This window comes from Sorex fumeus, unplaced genomic scaffold (assembly GCF_029834395.1).
Source record: "Sorex fumeus unplaced genomic scaffold, SorFum_2.1 ptg000001l, whole genome shotgun sequence".
Taxonomy (NCBI): Eukaryota; Metazoa; Chordata; class Mammalia; order Eulipotyphla; family Soricidae; genus Sorex; species Sorex fumeus.
In genome coordinates this window covers 4,531,424-4,555,136 of record NW_026606058.1, presented here as the reverse complement: position 1 = coordinate 4,555,136, position 23,713 = coordinate 4,531,424, and the positions used below count along the sequence as shown (strand labels likewise).

The window sequence follows — 23,713 nt, the reverse complement described above, 5'->3', positions numbered from 1 at the left end:
GTTTTAACAAGTACTGCCCTGGTAAGTTTTCTAGGACTTTGGTTTCCACCCTAGATGAGAGTCTGCCTCTGGCTTTGCATCCTAGGAGTATGATTCCATCAAGAGCTATAGAACAACCTGAAGATCAGGTTGAAGATCTGACATATGATATACGCCTTCCAAGTTCAGTTGGAGCGATTTCAAAACCACTAACCTTTATGATTTCCCCAGAAAACTTAAATTTGCCACATGTCACTGTGCCTGCGCAGAACGCGCCCATGCTTTTTCAAATGGGGCTTGTCCGTGGGGTGGGGCTGCTGGGGGTGGGGATACTGTGGCCGCCCTGCCCATAGTGGACAGGGCTTGGCGCTAAGTCCCTACCATCGACCCCCACTGGGTCCCAGAAGCACAAGTCTCTATTGAAGAGTGCACAGTGCAAGTTTTGTTTCTTTCTTTTTCTCAAAGAGTTTTTCACAGTATTTAATTACACTCAATATTTCAACTCCTCTGTGCTATCACTCCAGCCCAGTATCCCACTGAGAGTATCTCGCCCGCACGGCAGAGCCTAGCAAGCTCCCCGTGACGTATATAATATGCCAAATGCAGTAACAACAAAGTCTCCAATGGAGACGTTACTGGGCCCGCTCGAGCAAATCAACGAACAACGGGAGGGCCTTTACCTTTACCTAATATTTCAACTCCAATTCCACCACCATGACCCCTTTCCACCACCTTTATTTTGAGTTTTCCCACCACTGCCCGAGATTTCCCCAAAATAGGCATTCATCTGGGGAACATAAAGTAACAAAATAGGAGACTAACACCCAAGAAGAGCCGAGATAAGTACCAGGAGGTTTACTCCATGGCATGGAGGCCAGCCGCACATGCTAGGGGAAATGGCAGCTCAGATAGAGAAGGGAGCACCAAAGAAAGGGTATTGAGAGGATCCTCCCAGGATGGGACATGCATGCTGAAAGTAGACTACAGACCGAACATGTTTGCCACTCAATGCCTGTTTTGCAAACCACAAAACCCAAAAGGAGAGAGAGAACAAAAGGGAATGCCCTGCCACAGAGGCAGTGTGGGATGCAAGGGGATGGGGGGTGGGAGGTATAGTGGCATCAGTGGTGGTGGAAAGTGGGCACGGGTGGAGGGATGGGTACTCGATCACTGTATAACTGAAACTCAAGCACAAAAATTTCTAAGTCTACAACTGTACCTCATGGTGTTTCACTAATAAAAAATTTTAAAACATTTATTTTGTATTGCTTGCTATAAATAACTGACTAAGAATGATCCAAAAAGGTTTCCGTAGAGGAAAGTCTATGAAAATTGTTGTATCTCATCTTGGAGCCATTGGTCGCTGGGATTAGAGACAGAGAGCTAATTTAAGGACACTGGGCAAGGACCTGGAGAAAGCAGCGGGTTCTTGTTCATCAGGGACCTTTGGGTAGCAGACAGAGAGCACCACCTAGTGAACTGGAAAATGAGGAGCGCTGACTGTGTGGGGGCAAACTACCTTGGAAGAGGCAGGTCATAAAAGTGTTTGTCATTGCAATCCCGCCTGAATCCGTAAAAAACAATTTCCTTCCTCCCACCTCAATCCCGAACCCACAGGATACTAGACTACTGTGAAGGTGAGTTTGTGGGGCCAGGATGATGTCGGAGCTGAGATCAGGGCAGAAACTGGGGAATCGAGTTGATTCAAGTAGTGGCTACCACATGGGAGCTCGTGGTGGCCGAGAGACTATTCTTAGCTTCCCTGTTGCTATTTGGTGGAGCAAAGGCCTGGGAGGCAAGCAGGTCCTACCCATCTGTAATTCTAAAATGTTAGTGTCAGGGGCTAGAGCAATAATACAGTGGACAGGGCGTTTGCCTTGCACGTGGCCAACCCGCGTTACATTCCCGGCACCCCATAGGGTTCCCCGAGCACCACCAGGGGTAATTCCTGAGTGCAGAGCCAGGAGTAATCCCTGTGACTCAAAACAAAACAAAACAAATGTTAGTGTCAGATGGAACTGTGTTCATTTCTTTTGGGGCCACACCCGGTGATGCTCAAGGCTGACTCCTGGCTTTATGCTCAGGCATCAGAGAACTCCTGGCAGGAGGTGAGGAACCATTTATGGAGCTGGGAATTGAACCCAGGTCAGCAGAGTCAGGACAGCATCAAATCCCTTCTATGATACTTAGCCTGGTCCTCGAAAAAATAATAATATATTCAGGGGTCAGACATATAGGACAACAGGTAGAGTATTTGCCTTGCATACAGCTGACCAGGTTCAATCCCTAGCATTCCATATGGTCCACTGTGGACCACCAGGAGTAATTCCTGAGTGCAGAGCTAGGAGAAACCCCTGGGCATTGCCAGGTTTACCCCCAAAAAACATAAAGGATAATATAACCAATGTTCTCCTTTTCTAAGAAAAAAATTGGTTCCACTAATCAAGTGTGACCTTTCTACAACACAAATAATTGTTTTATGAAAAGGAAGATATTTTTATTTATCACCGTCAGTCTTAAAGTTGTTTTAAAAGTGAAAAATCTTTGGTCATAGTCTTAACTGTATTGTTGTATTTTTCTGTTCTGCAAATCTACAAGTCTAGAAACTACCACATCATCATTTCTTGTTTTATGACTGCTGTAGTTAAAACTCGAAGTAGGAACATGAGGGATTCAAGGCGCACCCCAGTTTTATCAGGACTGATGGGTGTTACGTGCAGGACATGCCTCCATCTGTCCCTTTTCTGAAAATTGCCCTGGATTGTCCTTAAACATGTTTTATTCCATATCGGCATCCCAAATACCTCTCCCTGAAACAAAAGAAAGACATAGATTCTATCCAGGACTTTTGAAAGATGATCTGAACTCTAGTCCATTCTTCCAAGCAGCCTGAAATCACTGGCATTCTGACACGCTTCCTCCGCCCACCCCTATTTTCTATGCCTCCATACCAGATCATTAAGCTGCACCCGAGCTTTCTCTCTCCACAAAACACAACTGGCTGTGGATAAGTTACTGGAGGCTGATATTGTTCCAGGCCAGTAACTACAGCGTCCATTGCCTCTCCCATTCCCTGTGAAACTGTTCGCACGGTCTCCACTTCACGATGAACATGTTGCGGACAACAGGTTTTATCTTCCTTCTAGTACCCTGAGTGCTCCGCTTGCAGTAGGCACTCAAATTCGATCAGGAAAATGTGATCACTTTCTCCGTACAAGGAGCACTTTAATAAGCCCCCAAATATAGAAACGTCATCGGGGTCCCCTTGGTTTTACGAATGACAGTCAGGAACTAGGGGCCTGGAATTGCATGGGAACGAGGAAGCAGCCCTTGGAAACCCTTTAGTCCTGAGGCTCTGGTTCCATTTGGTTTCTTAAGGGCAAGGGAAGAAAGTGACACAGAATGAAAGCAAAGGACAAAGTGGAGAATCCCCAAGTGAGGAGAGAGACCAGTTCTGGAAAACTCCACAGTAGGTCGGCTTCCCTCCCCCCGCCCCACCCCCGCCTCATTCCAGGTGACAGCCTGTCAAGCAGGGAAAGAGTGGTCGGCGTGGTCGACCCTCACAGTGCAGCTTCCACCTCACCCTGAGGAGACAAGACACTGGTTCTGGCTTCATCCACCCTGACCCAGTGCTCTGTGAGCCCCCGGGTCCACTCCCTGGGTCTCCTTTGTGGCTCTCTGCTCTGGCTTCCTGTGGCCCTTCCCATGCTCCTTTTCAACTGCCCTCATCTGTGGCCTTTGCTCTTGCCCCATTCGGCTGCTTCCACATTTGCAAAGAGTTTTCTCCCATGACAGGAATGGGCCCTGTTTGCCTGGGCCAAGAGTCACTCAAGAAAAATGTTGCTCCCCCCCTCTTGCCCCAGAACTCTCTCTCTGGAAAGAGTCAGTCTTAAGGTACCCCTGCGGTCCTTGAGAGTTTGCCTAGCGCCACACAGTCACCTGGAGAGGGCAGGTGCTTAGATAGTTAACGTATCTGTTCACCGAGAAGTGCAGAGAAGTTCAGTAACCATTAGAACACCCGACATGTCTGAGCTGACTGTTTGAGGGTGTCTACCTCTCTGGGGAATGGGACATTTCTTTTTCCACTGAGAATGGTGCTGCTAGCTGAGACCATACACGACTATTTCATACAAATGTCCCATGGCTCCAATTATGGAACCAAGAGCTGATCCAGCGGACCTTGCATCCCTGGTACTTGCTCTGGACTGAAGCCATCCTCTTCTTTCCTAGGACTTTAGTGGGGGAACCTAAGGGGCCCCTCAGGAGTGGAAAAAGCTGGCATGCAGGGGGTGCTGTGGAGCAAGGTTCCCTGCAAAACAGTGGCCAGCTGACTCTGGGGTTTTGGGTTCCATCCTGCTGCCTCTGCACTCAGGAATTACTCCTGCTGGGCTCAGGGGACCATAAAGGATGCGAGGAAGGGGGAGAGGCGGAAGAAGATCAAAACCGAGTCAGCTGCATGCCAAGCAAGCTCCTGACCCACTGTGGCTCCTCCTCCTCCCGGCCTTCTGTATCTTTTTGAGGAACTCTGCACCCTTTCCCATCCCCGGCAGCTGTGCACAGGGGCCGTTTCTCCAGACCTGCTTGGACTCCTGTGGCTCCAGTTGACCCTCTGCCCCCAGGCACACCACTGACCAGTGGGAAACACTACACCACTAGGCCACCGTGATGATGATGGGTGTGTCTGTACTGAGCATGTACAGAAATTTTCTTTTCTTCCCCTGCGACATCTGGATATGCTCAGAAGTTACTCAAAGATGCGGGGTGCTGAGGATCCAACCTGGTTGGGTGCTGCAAGGCAACACCGACCCGCTATGCTACAGCTCTGGCCAAACGTTGTATGCCTTGGGCCGTGTTTTTACTTTCCTGATGGCACCGCAGGAACTGACAACGTTTTGAGGATGACCACCTGAACTAGCCTGGTTTTGGTCTCTGTGCTACTGTCCTCAGCAACTGCGAAACTGACTCTGTTCTTACGAACTTTCAAAGCTGAATTTATCGTGGATCTGGGCCACAGTCAATGGAGTTCAGGGCTTACTCCTGGCTCTGAGCTCAGGGATCACTCTTGGCAGGACGCGAGGCATCTTATGTTGTGTTGGGGATTGAACCCGGGTCAGTTGGACACAAGGCAAGTGCAAGCGGCATTACTACTCATTATACTGTTGCTGCAGTCCTGTCACCTCAGTTTTTTCATGCCACTTCACACTCTGAGCTCACTTGTGCATGTGTCTTAAGGGGTCCAGCTCTGATCTTTGGCGTGGGGGCCTCTGGTGAGCCCAGCATTCTTTGTTCAAGAGATCCTGAGCATTTGGGCCCTACATGTACAATGTGAGCTGCGGAAGGCCAGGCCCGGCCCCTTCCCTGCCATGACTGTCTCTCCTGTCGCCAGTGACTCACGCGCTGGCTGGGTTTGATCCCCAGCACCACACAAGTCCAGAGAGGGACAGGGCAGGTGTCTCCAGTCGGCGAGAAAGGGAAGTGAAGACACACATCATTAGAGGAGCCTCTGGAGAGCTCCTCCCAGTACACACAGCTGCAGAAGGAGAAAACCAGTCCTGGCACCTCAGGACTTCCTGGCATCTCTGAGGAGTCCAGTCTCAAGGAGGGGGATCTGGGAGGCACCTTCAGGAGGCTCAAAGGAATAAGACTCAAAAAAGTGGCACAGAGTTGATGGGTTCTCCTTGGGGTCCGTATCCACAGCTGTGAAATAACCAAATCTCTGCTGTCCGGTCAAGAGAATGTGGAGGGAATGTGCACCTACCACGCATGGGACAAGTGTGTGTGCTGCTCTGAGTTCACAGTTCCTTGGATCCAGGAGTGTCCCAAATGGTCAAAATTCAGTGATCTGGCACCTGCAGAAAGAAGAAACAAATTCGATGGCTCCTGTGCCCACCCTGGCAGTAGCCTCCCAGGACCCACTTACCCACTCCCCTAACTACAAGACTCATCGCCAAGTGCTCCCGAGTGGGTGGTTGTTGGGGCTGACCAGCAAACAGTCCTAGCTGGGGGAGCACAGGGTGACAGGCCTTAACATGTGCCACGACAACTCACACAGCGTTCTGCGACCACATGGTGGCACTCTCCACTTTCCCAGGCTAGCACCTGGGAAGCAAGGGCTGGTTCCTGCCACTTCAGTGGAGAGAGTGACTGAGGCACCAGCACTCACCTTCAGGGACTTGGCTGATGCCTACCAGGCGGGTGGCCAGCCCAGGGAATCCAACCCCAGTGCCGGACACACAAACCCCAGGACCGTCTAGGGGAAGAGAAGGTGAGGAGAAACCCTGGCCACGCAGCAGGGGCGGCCCCTCACGCTAGCTCACCACTGAAGCCCCTGGGGGGTAGTCCAGACACCCCCCTAAGTGCCATGTCCCCCAAGCTACTGACCACCAGAGCGCCCAAACTGCCAGGCTATTCGCACGCATCTACATCTGGGGCATATAGTGAAAAAACCCAATGAAATGAACGCCTCACCAAGAATCCTCTATCCAGCTCCACTCTAATTCAAACTCAGAAGGAAACATACACTACTTCATGGATGAACAACAGCTCAGGAACATCACAGACTCAAAACCAACTTAAAAGAAGGACTAAGGGGGCTTCTATACGACAAGAAAACCCCCTACAAGCACAAGTCCCTACAGAAAGATGGCACAAAACCCTCTACCAATAACCTCTCTCAACATCAATGGTCTAAGCGCACCAACCAAGAGACACAGAGTGGCAAAATGGATTCGGAAACTGAACCCAACATTCTGCTGCCTACAAGAAACTCATCTGAACCTTCAGAGTGAACACAGACCCAAAGTTAAAGGATGGAAAACAACCCTGCAAGCAAACAGTTCCCTCCAAATAGCTGCGGTGGCCATACTAGTGGCCTTAGAACTCATTTATATTTTACTGAAAAATCATTTTCTGGGGCAGACATGATGGCACAGAGGATAAGGTGCTTGCCTTGCACATCACTGACCCAGGTCTGATCTCTGGCACCCCAGAAGGTCCTCTGAGCCCTGCCAGTAGTGATTTCTGAGGACAGAGTCAAGAGTAAACCCTGAGCGCTGGATGTGGCCCCCCAAAAAACAGAAAACTCATTTCTAAGTTGGATTTTTGGAAGCATAAATTTGCACACAGAAATGACTGGAGATCGACAACACCTTTATATTTATAAAGTATGTTAAGTGGAAGGGCCAAAGGAAGAGGCACTGCTCAGGTCTTTCGGGGGCTAATGATTTTCCCAGCTCCGCCAGTGGTGCCTGAGGCTCCCAGGACTACACTCCATGATGATCGTGTGCGGCCAGGGGTGAAATAAGCATCAACCCCTTCCCAGTCATCACCTTAACCTCTGTACTCTCCGCTACACCTGCCTTTTAATTCTTTTGGTGTGGGGGGAAGAGGAGGTGCAGGGAGAAGCTGTGAATCAGTGCTCAGGAATCTGGAGGCCCCTCCCAGTGAACTGAAACGAAGGGAGCTGGTGGTTTACTAAGAAGCCCGAGAATGTGGGGGTGCTGGCCCAGGAGCACCAAGGCTTTGGGGCCTGTAGGCACCCACATTCAGTGCTCAGGGAACCAGATGGTGCCAGGGAGTGAACCGGATTTCTCCACATGCAAGGCTCACTCTTTAATGCCTAGACTATCTTTCTGGCCTGCAAATTTGGTCTTTTCTACGTCTTAAATCTGAATTTATTATCAGCACGCAGGTGATTGAAAGTTGAAAACTACTGTGATATTGAGACCTGGACAATGGGAGATCAAAGGCGCTTAGATGCGTATCTCTTTTGGCTTGTAAAAAAAGATTCACTCTAGAGGCCAGAGAGGGGGTCAAAAGGGCCAGGGCATGGTCTGTATCGGGGGAGGAGACCAGAGGAAGATCCTGGGTTCCATCCCCAGCACTGCATGGTCCCCCTGAGCACTGCTGGGTGTGTCAAAACCCAAACAAGCAAAACTCACTACTAATATATATGCTAAGATGTTCCCAACAATACTCTTGAGCACATAAATATCTTTTCTGTCATTTGCACTAGCCTGAGTCAAAAAGAAGTCTTTTGAACAATACTCAGATTCGTCACCCTTAGTGGTTAAACTGTCAAAAACACTGAGTTTACAGCAAATAAGGGAAATGCAATAATTGAACATGCAAAAGGACCCATTCTGTTCTCTCACAGAGATTCTACTTAGGCCAGTGAAGTGAAGAGTGGATGAAGAGAGTGATGGGAATGAGTTCCCAAAGAAATAACCAGTGGGGCTGGAGCAATAGCACAGCGGGTAGGGCGTTTGCCTTGCATGCAGCTGACCCAGGTTTGATTCTTCCGCCCCTCTGGGACATCCCAGCAAGCTACTGAGTGTATGCCACCTGCACGGCAGAGCCTGGCTAGCTACCCGTGACCTATTGGATATGCGAAAAACAGTAACAAGAAGTCTCACAATGGAGACGTTAATGGTGCCTGCTTGAGCAAATCGATGAACAATGGGAGGACAGTGCTACAGTGCTACAGTGTTTATAATAATGCACATTTGAAGGTACATAACATGTGAACACTATATAATGATTAGAAGCCAAAAGGCAACAATAAGAAAATAAACATTCTTTTGGCGCGTATGGAACAACATTTATAAAAACTTCTCACATACAAAGGAAGTCCCACAAATAAGGAAATTATACCATGCAAAATACATTCCAACCTCAATCCAATAATCAACTATAAATAAATATTTTTAAAAGACACTGTACATTTATAAACTAAAAGAATAATGTAGTAAACCACTATGACAATAATAGCTGGGAATGTGAGGCTTAAAAGTAGGTAAGGGATATTCCTGATAGCATTTCAGTTCAATATTGCAAACCACAATCGGAGAGAGAGAGAGAGAGAGAGAGAGAGAGAGAGAGAGAGAGAAAATGCCCGCCAAAAGAGGCAGGCAAGGGGTTTGGGGTGATGGGAAGGAACGTGGGGGGACACTGGTGAAGGAACGGGTGTTGGAATACTGTATGACTGAAATCCAATCATGAACCGCTTTGTAATGCTCTAAAAAACCAAACAAATAAATCACGGTCACGGTCCTCCTGTTGTTCATCGATTTGCTCGAGCAGGCCCAGTAACATCTCCATTGGAGACTTTGTTATTACTGTGTTTGGCATATCGAATATATCACGGGTAACTTGCCAGGCTCTGCCGTGCGGGCAAGATACTCTCAGTAGCTTGCCGGGCTCTCCGAGAGGGGCGGAGGAATCGAACTCGGGTCGGGCATATTGGCTGTGTGCAAGGCAAATGCCCTACCACTGTGCTATCGCTCCAGCCCAAACAAATAAATAAAACCAAAAAAATCATGTAGTATAAAACAATAAACAAAAAAAAAAACAGCAACTGTGAAGGATTTAGAATTGAATCACAACGGAAACAAAAATCTGGGGGCAAAGCTATAATAGATTTTAGAAAGAATTTCATAATCTTAAATTTCTATATTTCACAATAAGAACTTTAGTATACATTAAAAAAAAGTTCATAGAAGAAATGAGAACCTAAAGATAGGATTAAAATTAAGCAAACCAAGTGCCAAACAGGTAGTACAGTGGGAAAGGCACTTGCCTTGCATGTGACCAGTCCAGGTTTGATCCCTTTGTTTGAACCTTTGTTAAATTATTATAGAAAGCTTTTCAGTATGTAAGCCTTGGTTTAAGCATTGCAAAGCCTGCTGGGCAAAGAGTGGGCATAAGACCCAAGAGAGGCCAATCTTAGCCTATTCATTGAAACCTGAATCTTCAAAGGATGCTGAGGACTCCGCACAGAGAGCGGCTAAAATGCAGCCTCTCTAATATTCAGGCCTTGGAGAAACCTTTGTTGAGATCTTAGTTCCTCAATCCTTGGATCTGTGTTGTCCTTTCCAAAATCTGATTAAAAGTCTTCCTTTGGAAAAAAAATCTTCCTTTGTCTCCATTCAATTTACAATATTCATTTCTGCTGCAATTGCCTGAGATGAATAATTTCTGTTGTTTGTGTCACCATTATGCTGAATGGACAGAACTCCCAAAATCAAATGACGCAGTAACTTTGTATTTGTTTAATATCTCATTATCTCTCTCTCTCTCTCTCTCTCTCTCTCTCTCTCTCTCTGTCTCTCTCTCTCTTTAAAGTTATTTATTGACTCATCGTGAGAGCAGTTACAAAGCTTTTGGGTTTAAGTCTTGGTAATACAATGATGAAACACCCGTCCCTTCCCAGTGCACATTTACCACCACCAAAACCCCCCACTATACCCCCCAGCCCACATCCTCCCCCTACCTGTGTGGCAGATGGTTTCTACATTACTCTCTCTCTCTCTACTTTGATTACATTCAATATTTCGACATCAGACCCACCACTATTATTTGGAATTTTACCCCAACACTCATATCTGCTGAAAAAGCAACATTAGGCAATTTGTTTTCTACTGCTGATCATGAACAACGATTTTGGATTTCTGAAATCTTAACAATTAGATCTGGAGGGATTTCTGCCAAAAGCCGCTGGGTTCCAAGTTTTGTTTTTGAGTCTCTGGGATCATGGCAGAAGCAGTTTGTTGAGTAGTCAGAGGGCCCATTTGTGGGCAGTGACTGGGGTCTCTTTGGGCTGTGGGAGGGAAGAGCCAGTCCCACCCCATTCCATCTCATTATCTCTTTCTAGCTACTCATGAGCCTTTCTCTTCGCTGTCTCCTATAGAGGTACTATAGAATTTGAGAGAGATGGCTCTGGATTCAAGTTTTTGGGCTCCATTCCTAGTTCTGTCTCCTCTAAACTATGTGAGTTGAGGCACCCCAGCCTCAGTTTCCTCCCCTGCCAGATGGAGAAGAGCAATACCTACATTTTTAAGTCATTATAAAACGCATATGAATTTCCAAAGGTAAACTGCAAGGGCTCTTGGCACACAGTTCAGTCCTGAGAAATGCTTATGGAGATGATGGCAGTGGTAGTGAAGCGAAGTTGTCTGGCTTAGGAGGCCATGATTGCTCTCAAGGATCTTTTCTCTCCTTATCTAAATCCATGGAAAGAGTTCAAGCACCACCATTTCCACAAGATTCACACAGGTCTGCCAAGTGCACATTCAACTAACAGTTGACTTGCAGAAATTATAATCTATAGCAGACCCATAAGTCATGATTATGGGTCTTCCTTCCTTCCTTCCTTCCTTTCTTTCTTTCTTTCCTTCTTTCTTTATTGTCCAAAGTGTGTAAACCATCACTACCCCAATGACAAAATCCTTCCTTGAAGGTAAGAATGTAATTGTACATATTGAGAGGTTGGGGGTGGAGAAGCCTCCCAAGCAATGCTCAGGGGACACTCCTGATAATATCAATCAACTGGGTAGTACAGTAGACTTGGACTACTGTAATCAACTTGGACTCAGGAATACAGCTCTGTTCACGCCTCGCAGTACTCACAGTCAGCCTTAAAATTTAACACTTTATTTTCTCTCTCTAACCCCTGCCCAAGAGCCAAAGCAATCCTGGGGGTAAAAGAAGGTGGGAGGCATTGTAAAACTTCAAAATGCACAACAAAGCGGCAGCAATTAAAACAGCATGGTACTGGAATATAGACAGACCCATAAATCAATGAGATAGGATTGAAAATTCAGAATCAGACCCTTGAGTATATATATGGTCCGTTAATCTTTGATAAAATGGTGCTGAGAAAACTGGTCAACCATGAGCACAAAAATAAACTCAGACCTCTTCCGAATGTCATGCACAAGAATGAAATCAAAATGGGTTAAAGATCTTGATATCAGACTTGACCCTATAAGACAAAGAAAAGAAACATAGACAGAAAATCTCCACGACATTGAAGCCAGAGGCAACTTAAAGGAGGAAATACCACTGACCAAGCAAGTGAAACAAAATATAAACAAATGGTGGCACTGTAGCACTGTCCTCCTGTTGTTCATTGATTTGCTGGGGTGAGCACTGGTCTCCATTGTGAGACTTGTTATTACTGTTTTTGGCATATCGAATATGATATGCCGTGCGGGCGGGATACTCTCAGGAGAATGTTGGGCTCTCCGAGAGGGATAGCCACGTGCAAGGCAAACGCCCAACCCACTGTGCTTTTGCAACAAATGTACTATATAAAATTAGTACCTAAAATTAGCTTCTGCACTTCACAGGAAACAATGACCAGAACAATGGCCCCCAGATTAAGAAATTATTTGCCCATCACTCATCTGATAAAAGATTAACATCCAGGACATATAAAGCATTAGCAGTATTCTACAAGAAAAAATGTATCCGATACTATCAAAAAATGAGAAAAAGAAATAAACAGAAGTTCCTCAAAGAAGAAATACATATGGCCAAAATGCATGTTTTAAAAAATACACTACATCATCAATCATCAGGGAAATGCAAATCAAAACAATGAGCTATCACACCTACAGCAGCAAGACTGACACTCATCAAACAAACAAACAAACAAAAAATGTAGTATTGAAGAGGTTGTGGGGAAACGCAGCCTTCATTCGCTGCTGGTGGGAATGTCCATAGGACCAGACTTTTGGGAAGACAATAAAGACATTCCTCAAAAGACTACCAATTGAAGGTTTATATGACTCAGCAATTCCACTCCCTGGAAGACATCCCAAGGGTCCAAAGCACAATGCAAGACAGACATCTGCACCCCTGCGTTCACTGTAGCACTATTCATAATAGCCAAAATCTGAAAACAACCCAAGTGTCCAAGAACAGATGACTGGATAGAGAAGCTGTGGCACATACACAGAACACAACGGAATACTACGCAACCATCAGAAAAAGATGAATCAGGCAATTTGCTAAGTGGATGGATCGGAGTGGTATCATGTTGAGTGATGTTAGTAAGAGGGAGAGGGACAACTCAGAATGGCCTCTCATACGTGGGATATAAAGAAACTTCATAGGAGTAACAAATGCCCAAAGGCAAGAGAAACAAAGAGCAGGAGAAGTGGTCTTCAGCAGGAAGCTTACTGTGGAGCAGGGGTGAGGGGGGTAAGTTGGGGAAGGGAACACTAGAATAATGGTGGAGGGGAAAGTGCCTGCCACAGAGGCAGACTGACAAGTGGGAAGGACACTGGGGACTCTGGAGGAGGGACGAAGAACCTGGAGAAGGGACTGGTGTTGGAAATGGAAAATTGTTAACCTGAGACTTAATACTGAATAACTTTGTAACTATAATTCATAGTGATTGAATAAAAAAATAATAATTAACACTTTAAGGGATCACCAATGAGCAAAAAATATTTCCAATCTCAGCTATTTCTCGGATTACACTTTCTGAGGTGTATGTTTTGGAATAAGTGCCGCCACAGTGAGCACATGGCCGGTGCTCTTTATCATGTGCACAAAGGTGCCAGGGATGTGACCCAGTGGCAAAACACTTAGCTGGTATGTGCGTGTCAAGCTCAAGTTGCAGTACGACCAAATTTATATATATATACACACATATATATGTATGTATATATATTATACATAAAAACAAACAAAAAAAAAAGACTGGCGACAGATGTTTGTCTTTTTCCCCACATACCTGGTATTCAATAAACATCTCTCTCCCCACAAAACACAAACACAAAACAACAACAATCAAAAGAAAACTACCTTGTAGATTTCAAGAGTTGAAAATTCTGTTTTCCTGAGTTTTGGAAATAAGTTTTAAAATACAAACACAAAGTTAAGAGGAAAAAACTAATTCCAGTCATCTTAGGAAATTCCCACTGCATCTGTTACTGTGAAGCACTGACACGACCACGCCAGAGGTCTTGTCTTGTTCAAAAATTTAAAAAAAATGGAGATGAGAAACAGATATTCGGAGATATATTTTTCCCCTTCCAATTAATTTTTCCCCTTCCTAGGAATTGCCGAAGAACAAAGTGGAGACGATCAGTACTATAACCTTTCATTGTCAACCTTGCCGAGAAATGTTCTTTTATGTTGGAAACTGCGTGACAGAAAGCACACCATCATCTTGCTGTGATTTCTCTAACCATGAGAAGAAATACACACAGAGATCAAAACTTGGCCACTGCTGCCCCAGAGCGTATCACGTCCAGGTAAGTGATGGCAGCATCTCACAGCTGCGTAGGCTGTTGTTTGGCCGGGTAGGAACGTCCACTGGGGAAAGGGAAGCCTATCCTCAGTCCCATACGAAACTGTCTATGAAATGGAGACTTACAAACTGACTAACTTGACTCACCTGGGAACAAGCTTCTATTACATCTAAATGATACCGCTGCAAAACCCCGTGCTTTGTGGCTCAGTGTTGGCTAAAGAATATGGTTATTTCAAAGTTACGAAAAAGTGACTTTTTTTTTCCAACATGAAATCCATCAAATTTCTCCAGCAGGCTGATGTTTCATTTCTAGAGGAAAGCTCAGCCTCGGAGAGAAAAAGAAAAGGAACAGTGAGGAGGATGAGGGGAAGATAACTCACTGGGATTGTGCCAGACAGCCTGGTGCGACCACGTTCTGATTCTCGTCTTCAGCCTGGAGGGCCGTAAGGCCGGCCATGCTGACCATCCCATCACTCGTGTGGCCGGGAAACTGCGGGAGCACTGATAGAATCTTTTCTACCAAGTTGTCTCCATGAGGTCCCACTGCTCCTATTTAAGCAGACAAGAAGACAAAAATTTACAATGATGACCTGGGGGAAGACCCCTTGCACTCTGGGTCAGTAACTGTGATCTGTAGAGAAACAAAACCCGGGATCAGACAATATCAAGTGATAACAAATCTTTGGCTTTCGATTTCTAAAGTAAGAATGGCAAGCAGCAGGGGGAGGGGGTTGTAAGGCAGAAACGGAGCCAAAGTAGAAGTGACAGAAGGACCCAAAGGCACGCAAGGTCAGTGATGGAATCTTTTTGGCACTTTGGGGGTAGTCAAGGTGCAGTAACCTTGTTCAGAATTAAAAAGCGCAAACACTATGGTAACCACGTTACACAAGTTATCGTTTTTAGAAGAAAAGGAGGAAAAGAAATTTGGCTTCATGTTTATAAAGGTCCTTTAATCTAAACTAACATGCAGGTGGGGATGGAAAGAGCAGGAGTTTAGAAACTTGCCTTGCACATGGGTTCAACCCCAGGACACCATACTAAATTTTTAGGATAGCGATATTTTTCCTTTTTGTGCTAATGACAATAGAAGGTCCAGAAGAGTGTAGAAATCTGATGAGTAGATCTCCCCTCTTCTGGAATCTTCTCTTCACGTAGTAAATATTATTGGGTACACCCTGTACCCAAGAGGTCGAGGACACTGAACTTACAGTTACAGACTCCCTGAAGTTCTTCCCCGATGAAAGAATGAATAAATTGAGAAATGGTAACAGATAACAATAACAGAAGAAGTTAAAGAGTGTGTTCTATGTACTGGTGACTACTGAGATATTTTACATCTATGTATTAACACTTTTACAACAAATGAGGGTCAGAGAGACATTGTATATGTTTCCTCTGCTCAAGCATGAGGTAACTCTGGATTCAATCCCCAGTACTGCAACCCTCTGATTATCACCAGGAGTGAAACCTAAAGTAATGGGCTGGGAGTAGGTCCTGAGCTTCGGAGACTGCCCCAAAAAACACATTAAGAAATAATAAACAAGTTCATTAAATGAACTCAACCCAAAATTCAAGACAAATAACAGTGTTCAGTGCTTTTTAAAGAATGGACCTAAGTTCTCACTCCCAAATTCATCATTGAGGTTTTTTACAATTACTTTTCAGTTATTATTATTATTTTGACTTTTGAGGTCACACCTGGTGCTTTTCAGGAGCTACTCCTGGCTCTGCACTCGGAATTATTCCTGGTGGTGCTCAGGGGACCATAGGAGATGCTGTGGATTGAACTTGGGTTGGCCATGTGCGAGGCAAACACCCTTCCTGCTATACTATTGCTCTAGCCCTAACTTGATCATTGTTTGGAAGATTATCATTCCACCAGTGAACAGAACTACCCACAACACAACTTTCCCTTGGACAATTCAGAAAACAAAACCTGGGAGACTTAGGGGCTGGAGCGATAGTACATCAAGTAGGGCAAATGCTTGCCCGTGGCTCACCCAGGTTTGATCCCTGACACCCTTGATGGACACCTCAGCCTGTCAGCAGTGAACCCTGAGTCCATAGCCAGTTATGGCCCCAAACAAAAAACAGACAAAAAAGATGGTGGACTTAGACGTTGATAGAAATATTGATACAATTCTGGCCCAGCTGGTCTTCTCCTCAATGCTCATGCTTTCCCCCTTTTCAGTAAGTAAAGAACAACTTCTGAACCTGCAAATCTATTTCCTTCCAAGGATGAATACAATACTCAACTAATATGTTTGGATCTATAAGTTGAAATGATTTTTATTCACAAAGCAGCCCTGCAAATAGGATTAACAAATATCACTATTGCCGTGCTCGATAGCACAGCGGGTAGGGCATTTGCCTTGCACATGGCCAACACGGCCGACATGAGTTCAATTCCTCCGCCCCTCTCGGAAAGCCTGGCAAGCTACTGAGAGTACACACAAGGGCCCGGAGGATTGGTCCATCATTGGGAGCCTGCAACAAGTGCTCTGGGAGAAGGCAGCTGGAATAGAGAAGGGATCACCAAGCCAGTGATGGTTGGAGGATCGCTTGGGATAGGCGATGTGAGCCGAAAGTTGACCAAGGACCAAACATAATGGCCTCTCAGGATTTGTATTGTAAACCATCATATCCCAAAGGAGAGAGAGAAAGTAAGAAGGAAACTACCTGCCATAGAGGCAGGGGTGTAGTGGAGTGGGGGTGGCAGGAGACATATTGGCGACACTGGTGGTGGAAAAGCTACACTGCTGTAGGAATTGGTTTTCGATCATTGTGTGACTGAAGCTCAAACCTTAAAGCTGTCACTATCTCGTGGCGATTTAATACATAAATTAGAAACCTAAAACCTCTCAACAAGTCAGTCATAAAGGAACAGACCTCAGGTTCATCACCTATAAGTAACCCATGTCTAACATTATGTTCAATGACAAATTAAAAAATAATAAAAGTAATCACTTTATTCATCTGAACTCAGAGCCACCACAGAACATAAAAACAATGGCCATGTCATGTCTCCTAATGTGTTGCTTATTGTCATAGAGAGCACTGTTAACTTGGTTGCATACCTACATAACAAACCTACAGGTCAAGTTTTCACTTTTTTTCACTTTTGTCATCTTCCTAACCATTTAAACATTATTGATTTCAATGAAATCTCCCATGTGAGAATTTTCTAACTCAGCACCATCATTCCATTACCCTATCCTCCCGCTGATCCCCTTAACAGACAACAATCAGTTGGTATATCTGCTAATAGTTGGAATATCTTTGACTAAATCTGAACACACCTGTTTTCTTTAACATATTTGTTTTAGAGGGTTGGAGTGACAGTACAGTGAGGAGGGCTTTTGGTTTTCACGCAACCGACCCAGGTTCTATCTCTCACCCCATACGGACTCCTGAGCACGCCAGGAGTAATTCCTGAGCACAGAGTTACGAGTAACCCCTGAGCACTGCCAAGTATGACCCCAAACCAAAAAGTAATAAAATAATATATTTGTTCTAGTGTGCCAGAGAGCTGGGATCCCCAACACTAAGATGTAACAGGTGCTCAGTAACTGTGTTAAATATTCAATCCATATCATTCCAATGCAATATATAATAAATTATGTATTCAACCAAATTTTAATCAATATGTAAAACATTTCAGGTTCTATACTGGACAAAAGTACAAAGAAAAATAAAGGTACAAAGAAAAATAAGCCACAGCCTTAGCTTCAAGAGAATCTAAAATAACCAGAGAAATAGTGTAGAGGTTAAGCCAGTCACCTTCAACAATGCTGATCCCTGTTCTTTTCCGAGGTACTTGATTTTCTGAGGTACTTGATTTTCTGAGGTACTATTGTGAATGGGATTGTAATGTCTGCCATGAAGGCCGGGGGAGGGTGCAAAAGGGGAGGTATACCGGGAATATTGGTGGTGGGGAATATGCACTGGTGGAGGGATGGGTGTTTGATCATCTGTGATTGTAACCCAAACATGAAAGCTTGCATCTATCTCACGGTGTTCAATAAAATTAAAAATAAAGAAATAAATAAAAAATAAACAAAATATAAAATGATCACAATAATGCCCAAAATGAGTGTGTGTGTATGTGTGTGTGTGTGTGTGTGTGAGAGAGAGAGAGAGAGAGAGGGAGAGAGAGAGAGAGAGAGAAAAAGGGAGGGAGAGAGAGGGAGAGAGAAGAAAAGTGCTTGTCATAGGGACAGGCCAGGGGAAGGTGGCGGGGGGGAACCCTGGGACACTGGCAGTGAGAAATATACGATGGTGGAGGCACAGGTGTTGGAAAACTGTATGACTGAAAACCAACCATAAACAGCTTTATGACCCTGTATTGTATGGTGATAAATTTTTTTTAATTAATAAAATGAAATATGAATTTTTTAAATTAAAAAAAGACAAATAATTTAATCTATTCTGGATTCCACCAAAATTTTCCTAAGGATTTTAAGTTGTAAAGGCAATTGCCATTATAACAAGATGACAGTGATATGGAGCTCGAGAGACAGTACAGTGGATAGAGCATTTGCCTTGAAGGTAGCAGACCCAAGTTTGATTTCATATGGTCCCCTGAGCATCACCAGGAGCAATTCCTGACAGAGGTGTCAGGAGTAACTCCTGCGCATCTCTGAGAGTGCCTCTGCCCCCCAAATGACAATGACAGTAGCTGAATTAACTGCATGGTTCTTGAAGTAACTTAAGGAAAAGGTTCTACTGAAGAAATAATTCTAAAGCATTTATGATATATAAGATACAAAGTCTGCTAGATAAAGGATGGCACATTTAATAAGATAATTTACCTTCCCAGTACAGCATATGTCAAATTTGAAAATCAGAAAACACTGACTTCCATTCAACCATCATAACAAAAGCATTATCTGTACTTTATTCATTTCAGAATCTTTCTATTAAGACTCCAAATGTTGTCAGGGAGGTAATACATGAGGGAAGGCATTTGCCTCACATGTAGCCAACCTCAGTTCAAATCCCTAGCACCACATGTGGTCTCTCGACCACCAGATGGAACTCCTAAGCTGAACCAGGACTAGTCTCAGAGCACTGTTGGGTGAGGTTCAAATCTCCACTTCACCCCACAAGTAAAGATAATTGGATGGACAAACAAATGACAGCTCATTCATCTGATCCAGTTTACAAAACATAAAACTTAGCTAACACAACTAAAAAACAAAAAGGAATAATTAACAACTTAAAAAAGAAGCTAAAGGGGCTAGAACTTTAGCACACTGGGTAGGGTGCCCGCCTTGCATGTGGTCAACCTGGGCTCAACCCCAGAGATCCCATATGGATTCCAGAGTAACACCTGAATATCACTGGGTGTCCCCCCACTCCCCAAAACTAAAGGAACATAAGCCATACAGAGTTTAAAAACAAAAGCCTTCTGATTTTTTAAAAATCAATTAAAAACTGAATTAAAAATATTAAAATCCTGGAGCTAAGAAAATAGCTCAAATAAAAGCACATGCCTAACATGTCAGATCCTGTACCATGAATATCACTGAAAGTATCCCCAACACCAGCAGTTACTGGCCTTATTTTAAAATTATTACATATACAAAATACAGAAAAAAACCAAAGCTCAAGATTGGAAGAATGCAAGCTGAAATTTAATAGTTTCTAAATCTAAAAATTTGCAGCACTCATTTTACAAAAATACTTTCAATTCTAGAATTACAAATTACTGATTCCATGCAACTTTTATAATTCAATTCACCATTAGGGAGGAAATCTTTTCCATGGCTAAGTATTTTTTGAGATATAAATAACAAAGTATTTGTTTTAGGTGTTCAACATGACTTGATATACATATACATATATACATATAAACTGCAAAATGCTGATCACAGCAATTTAACATTCATCATCACAGTTTTCATTGTTTCCTTATAAGAATGTTTAAGATGTACAAGTTTTAGCAACTGAAAGTAAAACTTAAATAAGAATGCTTTCATATCATGATATGATAAAAAATGTAAAACCAACAGAATCTATCACTAAAGTCTTAATAATGGCACCCAGTTTTTGATACAGAACTGTTCAAGGAGTAAAGGATGTATTTCAATGGAAGAGTACATGCTTCACATGTATGTGGTCCTGGGATCAATTCCCTGCACCACAAGACTTGAAATTGAAAATTTAAAAACTTACCCATACTGTAGTGCTCCCGTTTTAATGTCTCCGATAGTGACATGAACATCATCCTCATCATCATCACTGTCACGATCATATCCAGTTTCAGTCGCTTTCTATACCAACATAAATAGTAATAAAATAGATTCAATAATCCACCTTCAATATCTACTAACTGAAAAAGTAACCAATTTGTTTCATCTATGGGTTTAGAGTTATGAAACCAATGTTTCCACTTCTTCTTTGTAACTTTAATGCTTTATAGCCTAAAAAAAGTGACAGAAATGTGAAAAAAGCTTTCAAAAAGTTTTTGTAAGACTACCTAATGTATCTTTATATGTAAAGCTTTCTCTCTTGCAAAAAGGATCTAAGGGAATGTGCTAAGATATCCAGCAGATAGAACCATAAAAAGTAGGCACTGGAAGAACTTTTGGCAAAAGGAATGTGAAGATAAGAGTGAAAAATTAATTATGGAGCTGGAGCCATAGCATTGCAGGGAGGGCATTTGCCTTGCGCACGGCTGACCCTGGACTCGATTACCAGCATCCCATATGGTCCCAGAGCACTGCCAGGAATAATTCCTGAGTGCAGAGCCAGTGCATCAGCAGGTGTGCCCCGAAAAGAAAAAAAAATTAATCATACTAGGCACAGTTTTAGGTTAAAAAGCAACAAAATGTTACCAAAGAGCTCACCAGTCATGGCATTCATTTATATCTTAGAAGAGGTCTTGCCACAAAATGACCGGGAATATATTTTATCTGAAAAACGAAAAAACATCAGCATACTTAGGAAATCTCTTAGGAAAGTGTTATTCTGGCTCTAAACAGCTCTTTTGTCCATAGTATCCTTTTGGTTAACTTTAAAAAAAAGGACCATTTAAACCAGTATTTATCAATAAGAGACGGTATGAGACCAGGATGTTCCAAGGGGCAACGGCAGAATTCCCATGGGTGGGAGAAAGCAGGAGACTAGAGGACCATTAGCAGGAGAGGGCAGGCCACCAGGCCACACGTGGAAAAAAAGGCTGGAAGGGGCCAGAGTCTGAAAAAGACGGAAAACCATGAACTGGGAAGAACATTTTTACCAGGACAAGTTTAATCCTGCAGAGTACCAATCTCTTTCTTTCACAGAAATAATTGAATATATTAAAATCTTCAAAAGACCATGGTAAATTAATCCTGCTAAACATCACTTTGAAGGTGAATGAGGTCAGAGACCAACATACAAAATAACATCTTGCTTAAAAACAAAACCAAAAAAGCCAATTATTTCTTAAAAGAACTGTGATCATCTAACAGGTTCAGAACTCAAATGAAAGCAATAAACCTCTGCACACACTCTATTTCATCTGAACACCTTCCCACTATTTCTTTTCACTGTGCATCAAATAAAAATACCTGACAGCGAGATTGTGCAGGATACTCCAAAGTCTAGCTGAATGTAGACTTTCTTCTTAGCTAGAAATCTACAGATTTTAAATACGGAAGCGACTGAATTCCAAAGCCTTATGTTACTGGTTTAGGAACACCATTTTCAGCAGCTTCCTCCTCAATCCCAGATGGAGGACTGGCACTACAAATAAAAACAAGTACAAGGTGCGTCCACGCGCACTGGCCCTCGGGAAAGGAGCCGTTGGCGGGGCGGGGGCGGCGCCGTCCCCGGGGCGCGGGGCGAAGCGCTGAGGACGGGAGGGCGGTGCGGGCAGCTCGGAGGCCGGGGAGGGCGTCCCGGCCGGGGGGCCGCGAGGACAGAGCGAGGCTTCGCGGGAGGGGCGCCGGGGAGCACCGGGCGGCAGGTACCGGCGGCGGCAGCGGGGGCGGCGGCGGCGGCAGGCACGTGGTGAGGCGCGCGCGGCGCGGCTTGTGCGCACGCGCAGCGGCGACCCAGTGGCGCGGAGGCGGCGACCTGAGCCTGACTGCGCCTGCGCGCGGCCCAGGCCCCGCCCTCAACAGATCCCGCCCCGCCTCGCAGCGAGGCTTTCTCGCCCGCTGAAAAGGAAAGAAAGAAAAGGTCAAAAGGAAGCCCCCATGGGCAAAGCAAGAGGGATTTGCAGAGGGCGGGTGGGGGGGAGGCGCAGCGGACGGGGTCGCGGGCGAGAAAGCCTCGCTGCGAGGCCGGGCGGGATCTCTTGGGGGCGGGGCCTCGGCCGCGCGCAGGCGCAGGCGCAGTCAGGCTCAGGTCGCTGCCTCCGCGCCACTGGGTCGCCGCTGCGCCTGCGCAGAAACTGCGCTGCGCGCGCCGAACCAGGTCCCCGCTGCCGCCGCCGCCCCCGGCATGTGGGGAGCCCCATCACCCCACATGGTCCCCAACGAGGCTTTCTCGCCCGCGTCCGCGTCAGCTGCGCCTTCCCCCCCACCCGCCCTCTGCAAATCCCTCTTGCTTTGCCCATGGGGGCTTCCTTTTTACCTTTTCTTTCTTTCCTTTTATCTCTTTCCTTTCTTTCCTTTTCTTTCCTTTCCTTTCTTTCCTTTTCTTTCCTTTTCTTTCCTTTCTTTTCTTTCCTTTTCTCTTTCCTTTCTTTGCTTTTCTTTCTTTCCTTTTCAGCGGGCGAGAAAGCCTCCCTGCGAGGCGTGGCGGGATCTCTTGGGGGCGGGGCCTGGGCCGCGCGCAGGCGCAGTCAGGCTCAGGTCGCCGCCGCCGCGCCGCTGGGTCGCCGCTGCGCGTGCGCACAAGCCGCGCTGCGCGCGCCTAACCACGTGACTGCCACCGCCCCCGCTGCCGCCCCCCGCCGCCGCTGCCGCCCCCCGCCGCCGACCCCGCTGCCGCCGCCGGTACCTGCCGCCCCGTGCTCCCCGGCGCCCCTCCCGCGGCGCCTCGCTCTGTCCTCGCGGCCCCCGGCTGCGGGACGCCCTCCCCGGCCTCCGAGCTGCCCGCACCGCCCTCCCGTCCTCAGCGCTTCGCCCATCGCCCCGGGGACGGCGCCGCCCCCACCCCGCCAACGGCTCCTTTCCGGACGGTCCGGTTAATCCGCACTATCAGAATTACTTAGTTTATTTTGCTTTTTGGGGGGTCACACCCGGCGACGCTCAGGGCTTCCTCCCGGCTCTGCGCTCGGGAATTACCCGGCGGTGCTCGGGGGACCCTGTGGGATGCTGGGAATCGAACTCGGGTCAGCCACGTGCAAGGCAAACGCCCTCCCCACTGTGCTCTCACTCCAGCCCCCCAGAATTGCTTTATGAAGTTTAGTTTTGGGGCCACACTCTGCCTGCGTGGAACCACTCTTGGCGGGCGTTGGGGACCATGTGGGGTGATGGGGCTCCCACATGCCGGGGCGGCGGCGGCAGCGGGGACCTGGTTCGGCGCGTGCAGCGCAGCTTTTGCGCACGCGCAGCGGCGACCCAGTGGCGCGGAGGCGGCGACCTGAGCCTGACTGCGCCTGCGCGCGACCAAGGCCCCGCCCCCAAGAGATCCCGCCCCGCCTCGCAGCGAGGCTTTCTCGCCCGCGTCCGCGTCAGCTGCGCCTCCCCCCCCCCCCACCCGCCCTCTGCAAATCCCTCTTGCTTTGCCCATGGGGGCTTCCTTTTGACCTTT

General features: G+C 46.0%; 1 protein-coding gene across 2 annotated transcripts; it reads right to left on the bottom strand.

Annotated features, from left to right (window-relative positions):
- Nucleotides 1-2,500: 2,500 nt before the first annotated feature.
- On the bottom strand, nt 2,501-22,732 carry LOC130034292 (sec1 family domain-containing protein 2-like). Of its 2 annotated transcripts, XR_008794131.1 has the most exons (6): nt 22,589-22,732; nt 21,580-21,754; nt 20,201-20,298; nt 14,404-14,572; nt 5,738-5,828; nt 2,501-2,789 (listed from the first exon to the last, which is right to left on the bottom strand). XR_008794131.1 is itself a non-coding variant. In XM_056125861.1 (5 exons), exons 3-5 carry the CDS (start codon nt 20,277-20,279, stop codon nt 5,807-5,809), a joined length of 270 nt encoding a protein of 89 aa, XP_055981836.1. In that variant the 5' UTR covers nt 20,280-20,298; nt 21,580-21,754; nt 22,589-22,732; the 3' UTR covers nt 5,346-5,806. The 2 variants fall into 2 exon arrangements, 1 of the variants encoding a protein (XP_055981836.1); XM_056125861.1 differs by lacking the exon at nt 2,501-2,789 and having other exon boundaries at nt 5,346-5,828.
- Between the last annotated feature and the right edge of the window lie 981 nt (nt 22,733-23,713).